Genomic DNA, 11,028 nt, shown 5'->3' on the forward strand with positions numbered 1-11,028 from the left:
CATATATTAATGGTTAAAATTGTACATTAACACGTGTGTTTGTCAAACCTTTTAAATACTTCCTTTGTTACGTATTACTCGCAACAAAGGGATTATGCAGGGACTTTTAGGCAAAATCTTAAATATACTTATTGAAAAATAAAAGCATGTACTTAAGTGCATTAATTCAATCCAAAAAAAAAATTTTTTTTACCAAAAATTAAACTTAACCACCCAGCACCATGAAACCACGAACCACCACCACCACCTAGCACCACCCTCCAACACCACGAAATCATCAAGCACAAACCGACGAACCCTAAAACCCACAACCCAGAAACTTGCACTTGAACTCAAACCCAGAACCCCAAAACCCATAACCCCAAAACCCACAACCCACGAACCTAAAACCTGAACCCATGAAAACCCAAAACACGAATTCAAACCCTTACCCACGAAAATCATCAGATATGGAAAACCCACAACGAAAGGGTGGTCTTCTTCAATAATTTATGAGAATGGGGTTGGAGGAGGAGAGAGAAAAACAATGGGGATGGAAGAAGATGAAGGAAGAGAGAGAAAGATTACAGAGAAGATGATTCTAGAAAGATAAGATGAGTTTAATTAGATTAGATTAGTTTTAATTAATTATGTTTAAAGTATGTAATTGAGGTAATAAAGTTTTATGAAAGGGTGTTTTTGTAATTTCATTTAAAAAAATTTACTAAAAATGGAAACATTTGGAAATGTTGTGAGTAATATGTAGCGGTCGTTTTTAGTAAATGTTGTGAGTAATATGAAACAGAGGGAGTATGTAAATTATACATACTTTTGTATGGTCTTATATACCAATAACTTTTTAATGGTGCTAAATATCTTCATAATGGTACCATAAAAAATACCAATAGAATTTTCTAGATTCTCTCTCAATAGCCATGTCACATGTGACCTATTTCACTCTTTTCTACCAACTTTTTCTCTCTATTCTATTGACTTTATCTTCATCGTGTCGTATGAAAAGACAACACTACCTCGATATGTATGATGCTCACACATACCTACCTATATGCACCCAACAAGCAGCAAGTCATGTGTTTACTTGGTAGACCTATGCATTACGTGAGATCCCACTTAATAGCCCTAATTCAACCTAGTATTAATGGTCCGACTTGGTTGACTATATAAATCGATAAGCGGGATGGGCTTAAGACGGTTTAAACATATATGAGCCACCAATGACTTGACTCGATCTATTTAAGAATATACTCGACCTTGACTTAGCTCATACATACCATACCTAACCTGTTACATAGGTCTACTAGCTAGCCACATTATATGTTCATTTCACCTTAAAACAAATAAGAAAAATTGACATTATTAATCCTAACTTTGGGCCATTTACTTTAATTAATCCCAACTTTTGATTATTTTTTAATAATCTCAACTTTGGAGGGCATTTTCTTTTAACAAGCCAAATGACCAGTGACCTAATGAAGAAGTTTTTTTTTTATTTTTTTTTTTTATTTTTTTTTTTTTTGTAAATGCCACATGTCTTATTATCACTGGTCAAAAAAATATATGAAAGAAAAGCAAAAAAACTCATAAAATTAAAAAAACACACACACACACACACACAACCACCATTACCAACCTCCTGCCCCCACCGGCCAGCCACCAAGCTGGTGCCCAAAACCCCAACCCACCTCCCTCCCTGCGTTGGTGTCAGATCCTCTACGTTACCCACCTCCCCTCCTCCTTTCCCCTTCGCCGATGCTCAAACGCACCTCCGCCCTCCTTCTCTCCCACTCACGAAAACCACCGATCTCCCTCATTAATTAAAAATAAACCAAAGTTTCATGTGATTATCTGATCAACCTGCTCACATATTGTAAGATTCAATAAAAAAAAAACCATAAATTTGTAATACAATATAAGATTGAAATTCAAGAAAAACCTAGAAAATGTTGAGAGCATCGACAACAGAGACGAGTTTGGGATTGTTGGAGGAGAAAGAAAGAAGGCAGCAAAGTAAAGGTCCGTTTTGGGCAGTAGTGACATCGGAGTAGCTGTTAAGGTATTCCGATCCTATGAGGGGCGTTTGGTGGTTTCCGTGAGTGGGGAGGAAGATCAGGGTTGTTGTGTGCGACGCAAGGGGTGGTGACTAGGGGCGGGTGGAGGGGCGACGCTAGAGGTGAGAGAGGGCCAGTGGGCCGGCGAGGGAGGGGAGTGGGATTGGGTGATCAGAGTGGGGGTTAGGGTGGTCCGGTGAGGGGAAAGGGAAAGGCTGGTTTTTTTTTTTTCAATTTTTTAATTTTTGTAATTTTTTTTTAGGCCAATCAGGCTTGACACGTGTCAAGTAATCTGTTACAATAGGTCATTAACTTTTGTTGACCGGTCATAACCTGATAGGAGAAAATGCCTCCAAGTTGGGATTATTAAAAAATAATCGAAAGTTGGGATTAAAAATACCAATTTTTCCAAAAAAAATATTCAATAGAAATAAGTTCAGTTTAGTAAAAACAATTTCAGTTCAGTAAAATCAGTTACTTTAAAAAGAAATATCACAGAGAATCAGTAAAAATAAATTCAGTTTAGTAAAAATAATTTAAGTTTAGCAAAAATGATTTCAGTTCAACAAAGATAAGGTGAAATGAACAAGCCTAAGTCATATCTTTATATGTAAGGATGGAGGATGTGCATTACGAAAATACAATTACGTCAATTATTAGAGATGTTATTATTGTGATACTGATCCAGTTGAATTATTTGACATATAAAATCATAGCACAAATTACATGCATTTAGGCCTATAGGGCTAATACTAACTTCATTCTCAAAATGACCTAAACATTTCGCAAGATCAATTTACTAATAACATTGTAGGAAAGGTATATTGTAAAATCAGAAAATGTAAAAGATACGTGGGCAGAATATTTGATGCATGTGAACGTTGTGACGTGTTGAAAACGTTGTCTTAGAAGCAAAATTCCTATTTACTTGGCATTCTTTCGGTCTTTCCACTAAATATAAACTTATTTTAGCATTTTTTTTTTTTTTTTTGGGTGCGGTGGCACTGATTAGAGACGCTATTTTAAAATTAGACCAGGTGATGAACCCTAACATAAGAAGGTTCACATAGTTGGGAGCTCACACAAAAATGGCAAGCGAAGGTAAACCAAACGCAAGCAATGGAATTGGCAATGGAAATGGCGGAGGATTCAAAGCTAAACTAAACCACTTTCTCTACAGTGGAGAGAAGAAGCACGTCTTTGTAGGGTTGACCATTATTACTGCTGTTTTCGCCGTTCCTTGGTACTACATGACCCGAGGTCCATTCTTTCTCTCTCCTCTTTCATCTTGTGTTTATGATTCATTTATGCAATTCTTTGTATTGGGTTTTATCAGTTGGGTTTTTCTTGCATTTTTTGTTTTGTTGGGGTTGAATTTGTTTCATGGAAAATTATGAATTAGGCTTTTATTTTGATAGTTTTATAGATGTTTGTTTTTAATTGTATTTCTGTAGGATTATTATGATCATGATTATGTTATGATTCTTTGAGTTGTTAGTGGAACCCCTTTCAAAGAGATGTGTTGTGTTTCCTTTTGATTCAGTAATGTGAGGTAGAGGACTTGAAGGTTGTCAAAGGTTGGGAATAATTGAATATGAGTGATTTTGGGATTGACGAGCTCTAGTAGCCCGGTCGAGGAATGCGCCTTTTTCATCAAAATTTACGGGTATATCACAGTAGTTGAATTGGAATGGCCTCTTTCATGGGCTGTGTACCTGCAATCCCTGTTCTAATATTTCGTCCTTAGTTTGATCATCTTTAGAGGTGTTTGATAGATGTTGCTGATTGATTTTAATGGAATTGTTTGGATGCAGATGTAATTAAAAAGCTTTAGAGTATGAGCTAGTTTAGTATTCTTGGTTTCGTTAACTTTTGACCTGAGTTTTTGGTTTGATTCAATTGGCTTTATCATTTAGCTCACATTTTGGTTTGGACCATCAACTCTAGCACTAGGCCACTGATAATATTAATTTACAGTTCTTCACATGCAAGTGGTGCATTAACCCAAAGACTTATCCAAACTAACTGTACATTGATCCCTTTGTCCTTTGCTTAAGAAAATCACAATTGATCAAATGGGATGGGAAGAAGAACAGTGAAAGTGATTGTTCTATTTTACTGCATAATTAAATCAAATCCTACATAAATGATTGAGTAAATTGCAATTGCTACAAATGTCTGTACCCTTCATTAGAAGTGATTTTAAGATGGCATCAAGTGTACCATCTCACCATCAGAATCACACTGATGAAGGGTGTCATTTGACGAGAATATGTTACAAGTACATTATTGCTGTGCTATATAAGAAATCGTGCTATTGAAAAAAGGAGAAGGGTGTCATTTAATGAGATTATTTTATATGTTTAGTAGTCTTTTGTATTATTCTGATTACAGGCTTCAGTTTATCAGTCGTTCTTTTCTGATAACTGCATCAACCATATAGAAAGATTTGATATATGCATAAGGCTCAACTGACTGTCTTCTTGCAATGATGCATATTTATGCTGTAATGGTTTCTTTGCATGTTAGAATCTTCTGCTTCAGGTACAATTAGAGTTTCCTTAGGGTCCATATTTTGACTTGTCAACCTCTAGACTTAAACATGTTAGCCGACCCCAAATCATTTTGGGAATAAGGCTTTGTTGTTGTTGTTGTTGTAACCTCCAGACTTAAACCTCACGGACTTGATAAATGAGATACAAATTATAGGCTGCGTTTTGTTGTGGGTTCCAGGAACAGGATAAGGAATCTTCTCTGTTACTTCTCTATTGTTTGTTTTTTTGTTTTTGTTTTTTTTTTTTTATAATTTTTATTTTTCCTTTTCTCTTTAACCAGTGTTCCCAAATCTCTCTGTGATGGCCATAGGGAATGGTTCCGACCTCTCTACTCCCCTTCGCATTTCAAATCACACATCCTCCTCTATTCCATCATCCTCGCACGTCATCTTAAACCATCCATCTCTTCTCCCACCACAGTGTAGCCTCACTGCCACTTATCACCACCTCAACAAATCAATCTCTTCACTGGTGTTAAATAGAGTTTTATGTGTTGGAGAGGGTAAAGAGAGGTATTTATTGTTGTAATTTGCCATTACTCATTCCTATTGACCATCGGAGTGATAATTACTGTTACTTCTTTTTCAATTTGTTGGCTGTCAACATATGCACTTTTAAACTCTGGTCATATGTTGTTTGATGAGCTAATATCAAAGTGTCACTTATATTATATATGCCCGACGTCTACATTAATCCATTTGGAATATTAAATTGGTAGAAATTGCATTACACTGATATTCAACCTTTGGCAACTCTTCTGCAGTATGTGAGTCATAAAATAATTTTGCAACTTATTGACCACCATTTTCATGAAAATGTTTTGGTAGATTTTCCTTTTTAATGTGCAATCAAGTTAGCTGACCGACAGTTTTCTCAGTTAGAGTAGATGTATCTTGGGCAATAAGTTATGTTTCACTAGTTATGATAAACAAATTAGCATTCTCTTGTGTGCTATGGTATCTCAACCTCCATTCTGTGTATCAAAACTGGCATTATAATGTTGGAGGTAGCTAGTCTTCGAAGTGATGGTATAAACTATAAAGCTAGCACTATGCTAATTGTTTATTAGTATACACCACAATTCCTTGGTTTTGACAGCTTCTCTGCTTCAAATATCTGAATTTGTCTGAGTGCTTCAATGAGTCAGTGACTCATCTTTGTCGTGCTTAGTGGCATTGTTAAAAAACAGGTTTTTGACTTTTCATTTTGAATACTTTTTACCGCCAACATTTTTTTTAATTGAAAATGCTTTCCTAATGATCTTGCCAGAACTGCTAGTTATGATATAATGACTCTGTTATAGCTGGCCTTCCCACTTTCCCAGTGTTGCCATGAAAAGATTGATACTAGGTTGTTATTTGTACTTAACTGTATTTTTACTTTGTTGCTATGTCTGAAACTGTCTCTATCTTTTTTAAAGGATCTAAGCAACAATCTCATCAAGACTACCTGGAAAAGGCAGAAAAGGCTGACAAAGCGAGGAGCGCACGACTCTCTTCATCTTCAGCTAAATGATAGCACTCATTTGAAATTGTACCTGATATGCTGATTAATCGCTCAACAGTTTTCTTCATCAGCTGAACGATAGTGTACCAGCTTTTAAAGGATTGGTTGGTTGTTTGCTCCATGAGTGAAGTCTGTTCATTTTCTTTCTTTGTTAACACTAAATTTAATTCACAGGAATAGTAAAGAGGAAGATATATTTTTTGTGCTTGATGAGAGAAAACCGTTCAGTTTCTACTTTTTGTGATGCTCTTATATGCTTAGCTTAATGATTCTATTAGAGGCAAATAATTCAGAGCTTTAGTTTAATAAAATATTTTGCAAATTGCTTAATACTAAGTACACTTTATTTCAACCTCAAGTAACTATTAATTGCTTATAGTACTTTTGCTCTAGAACTACGAATTTTGAATTGCTTAAGACTCTTTTAAGTCTCTTTATTGCAACCAAGCGACTCTGTTATTGCTTATTCTACTTGTGCTCCTTTTTGATATTTGGCCATCACACTGTTAAATGAAGTTTAGTAAACTGTTAAGCATCGTAGGTGTAGTAAAAGGTCACTTGACAATTGACTTTCTATTTTATATTCCCAGCAAATTGCAACTGTTAGTGGTGACACAATGTCACTTCAATGAGTTAATGGTCAACCAAAAGCATAATACAAAGTAGATATTGGAGCTCAGTAAATCAGCTTGGAATTGATCTAGTAGGAACCTATGATTGTTAATACATCATATTAATGTCAAAGATATGTCAATTACCATTTTCTTAGAGACCTCGGTACATATAAAAGACATTCTATAATCAATTGGGTGTTGGTGTAGTGGTGATTGGGACTACACTTGGTAGGGAGAATCGCGTGTTCGATCCCCCGCAACAACAATTGGGAGGGGACTGAAACCTAACCACTCAGAACTAATCCTCGAATCCGGATTAGCCCAAGGGTGAACCGGGCAAAACACCAAAAAAAAAAATCAATAAATAAATAAAAGATATTCTACAGATTCCCAATCTTTTCTATTGAATCATCAGTGATTACGATTTTCTCAAGGACATAGTATCCATAGTTCATGTATACAATGTAAGTTTTGTAATATATACTAGGTAGTTGGGGATGAATATTTCCAAATAATTGGCAATGAACGTTGACGCACACTGTTGGTTCACCGTCATGCTTCAATATAATTTCAATTTTCCATGGGGCTGTTAAATGTTGCTCCCAATTTACAAGGCGTCGCTCGTATTTTTTCCATGAAATTCCGTATTTACCCCTCATATATAAATACTCCCGACACTCACTCACGACACTTACAACACATTTCACGCTCATACTTCTCTCTCTAAAATTTAAAATTCTCTCCAAAAATTAAAAAATCGGAATTTTTTTTTAAATTTAAAAAAAAATCTGAAAAAAATAAAAAACAGAAAATTCAAAAGAAAAACACCCACAACCCACCACCAATCCAAGGAGGGTAGAAGAAATCCGGCGATGGCAGACCCCCGACGAATCAGGGTGATGTACGGTGGTCGTGGCGGCGGCATTGGAGGCGGCGAACAAGTAAGTTACGGGAATTTGTTGGTTAAATCGGAAAAAAAAAAATTAAAAAGTTTCGGAAATTTGGGACATCCGCCTGAAATTTCTGGATGTCCCAACGAGGATCCTGAAATTTTAGGCGGATCCTCGTTGGTTTTCCGGAATTTTTAGGCGGATGCATATCCGAAATATTTTTTTTCGTGATTAATTTTTTTCGTGCTTAATATATATATATTTTTTTCATAATTAATATTTTTTAAATAACCGATTAATATTATTATTATTAGTAATGTTATTAGTATTAGGATTGTTATTATTATTAGCAATATTCCTATTACTATCACTGTTGTTGTTATTATAATTGTTGGGAATATTATTATTATTATTGTTATTGTTATTAGTATTATTATCATTATTATTATTATTATTATTATTATTATTATTATTATTATTGTTGTTGTTGTTGTTGTTGTAATATTGTTAGTAGTAGTATGTTGCGAAATTTGTGGTTTATTATTATTGTTATTAATATTGTTATTATTATTATTGTAATTATTATTTGTTTTTTTTTTGAAATTATTTTTTTGAATTTGAATATTAATCGTTCAACTTTAATATCATAGTTATATTTGTAATTATTACTGATATTTGATTTTGTACTTATTTAATGTAGATTGAGGGTTCGGGTGCTCGTCATGCAATATCAAGACGTTTGAATGCGTCTGTTAGGAGGGAGTCAGGTCGTTCAGTAATTATAGGGTCACCGTTTCATCATGAGCGACAATATGGGTCTCCTGGTACTTGGTTGGGGGAGCATCAGTCACAAGGGAGCCTCCCCATGTACTCGTTGGGTGGAGTGCCTACATCTGAAAATGAGGACGAAGAGCAGGCAAGTCATGCTGAACGAGATGAAGAGTATGACCCTCAGGATTATCATATGGTATATAGGGGTCAGCATGGGAGATTTGTTAGTAGTAGTCAAGCGAGTCAACCTTCTACCAGCTCAGCAGAGACATGGTTAGTGCAGCAGCCGATGCCAGGTGGTCTTGAGGATGGTATTGTTATACCTAGTTTTGGTGGTCACGTGGCTGCATATATATGGGGCGGACAGGAGCGTAATGTTTTGCGCTGTTTGAGCAAGACACAGTTGTGTTTTGAATTGGCTAACTAGCGAAGTCGTCTTACACAGGAGCACCTGGAATTGATTGATGGCAGTGGTCTGTCTCACTTACTCGGGATCATGTTTAAGCATTTTGACTGCCGTTGATTTATGCTTTTGTTGAGAGATGGCAGCCAGATACGAACACGTTTCATATGCCATTTTGGGAGATCACGATCATGCTGCACGATGTGTACCCCATATTCTTAGGCTTCGTGTTGATGGTTCCATGGTTTCCACTACTCCTAGCACGTACGTCATACGGGACGTGTGCTTGGTTACCATGGATATGACTGCGGAAGAGTTGAATGAGAAGTGCGGTACTAAAACCCTTTGGCAGGGTAGTGGAGTGCTGACCTAGAGGATTTTGGATACGACTTTGGAGGCGCAGAGGCCCTTCAGTGTCCATTATAGTACCTACATGTGGTTAGTACTAGCGGATCACTGTTTTTGGACAAGAGTGGTAACCGCACCCATCCTTCCTTCCTCAACGAGCTTGTTTTTTATGATCTCTCGATTAATGAGTACTCTTGGGGTTCAGCTGCTCTAGCCTATTTGTATCGGCAGTTGGGTACGGCATCACGAAAAGATGCTGATTCGATCGCTAGTTGTCTCACGCTTCTACAAGTGTGGATCTACGAGTACTTTCTGATTAGGGGATTTTTCCCACCAATCACCATCTGACAAGTGGACCAATCAGGTTCCGCCATGTGTCCGTCACATGGGCCAATAGGAGCCTGCCACGTGTCAAGCAATGATCCATCCACTATGGACCAATTACGACACGACACGTGTCCTTCCCATGACACCTGGGATAACTGGTCACCAAGGCCCAACTTCCGAGGGAAGCCCAATCAGCCCAAGGTTAACCTAAACCTAGATTGGCACGTTTCCCGAGGTTATAAATACCTCCCTTAATCCTCATTAAGAGAAAAAAAGGCAGATTACACACATTAAACTCTCTCACCTAGAGAGACCCAATCACTTTAATTTCCGCATTAATTACTCCTTAATCAAGTACTAACTTGACCGTCGGAGGCGGATCTCCAATCATCCGGAGAATCCGTTTGTTTTGTAGGTACAGGCGTCCGGTTCCAGTCTCGAAATTGTAACTCTCCCGCAGGACATCAGAAAACCCCGAAACATTTTGGCGCCGTCTGTGGGGAGAGTACTTCTGAGATGGCATCCACGTTTGTACCGACTCCTGAAGAGAGACGTCCCCTGGACGACCCTCTAGTTCAGTCGGACCACGATACTGAGAATGAATTTGAAGTTGAAGCTCACACAGCTTCAGACGGGACCCTAAGGGCCCGACGTACCCGTCATACCGAAAGGAGGGAACGGGAACAACTTCATACAGGAAGCGAGCCAGCAGGCGCACCGCCTGTTCGGCAGCAGCCGACTGATGGGTCTGCTCCCATCACAAGGAACGAACTCATGACCTTCATGAGGGACTTCAAGGGAGAAATTCAAGAGTTGATCAACAAGAAGCCGCCTGCTCTGGACAAGGAGCAGTCGGCTAAGAAACCCTCCACTTCACAGAAGAGGAAGCCAGTTCAAGGGCGAGAGGCGACCCCTCATCCTAAATCTAGGAAGCGGGAGCCACCTGCCCTTGATTTCACAAAATACCGTTTTCCTACTCCAGGAAATAGGAAACATGTTCGTCATATTCAGGCGGACGGGTCGAGGAAAACATACACAGACGCTCGGCTACTGCTAGAGCAGAAGAAGAGTGACCGATTGTCAGAGTCGGCCTCTACTTCAAACTTCCAAGACAGTCTGCGAAATACCTCGATGAGGCATACTCAGTCGTATCATGAGAGTTAGTCAGGCGACACCTCCCGTCAGTCCGGCTATCATAGCGACCAGGCGGTACCTAACTTACCGTTTGTACCGCAACAACAGTATTTTTTACAGCCACCTCCGTTTGGTGGACATGCAGCAAAAAACGTCCAACCTATGGACTGGCAGCTACGGTTGCTTAGACTTGGTGAACAGCCGTCGGCCTTCTCCAAAGAAATTACTGAAGCCGCTCAGCCGGCCAAAGTGAAAAATGTATTAGTAGGCGCCTATGACGGCACTACTAACCCAGAAGACCATCTGATGGCATTCACCAACCTGATGTACCTTCAAGGGTTGGATGATCCCACTTGGTGCAAGTGTTTCCCAGCGACTCTCAAAGGAATCGCACAACAATGGTTCGACAACCTGCCGACTGGTTGTGTAAAT

At 38.2% G+C, this 11,028-nt stretch overlaps 1 protein-coding gene across 1 annotated transcript; it reads left to right on the forward strand.

Annotated features, from left to right (window-relative positions):
• Positions 1 to 2,892: 2,892 nt before the first annotated feature.
• On the forward strand, positions 2,893 to 6,445 carry LOC110692140. The gene is made up of 2 exons (XM_021869142.1): positions 2,893 to 3,308; positions 6,024 to 6,445. Exons 1-2 carry the CDS (start codon positions 3,137 to 3,139, stop codon positions 6,116 to 6,118), a joined length of 267 nt encoding a protein of 88 aa, XP_021724834.1. The 5' UTR covers positions 2,893 to 3,136; the 3' UTR covers positions 6,119 to 6,445.
• The last annotated feature ends 4,583 nt before the right edge of the window (positions 6,446 to 11,028 follow it).

The sequence above is a fragment of the Chenopodium quinoa genome, unplaced genomic scaffold (genome assembly GCF_001683475.1).
Source record: "Chenopodium quinoa cultivar QQ74 unplaced genomic scaffold, ASM168347v1, whole genome shotgun sequence".
Classification (NCBI taxonomy): domain Eukaryota; kingdom Viridiplantae; phylum Streptophyta; class Magnoliopsida; order Caryophyllales; family Amaranthaceae; genus Chenopodium; species Chenopodium quinoa.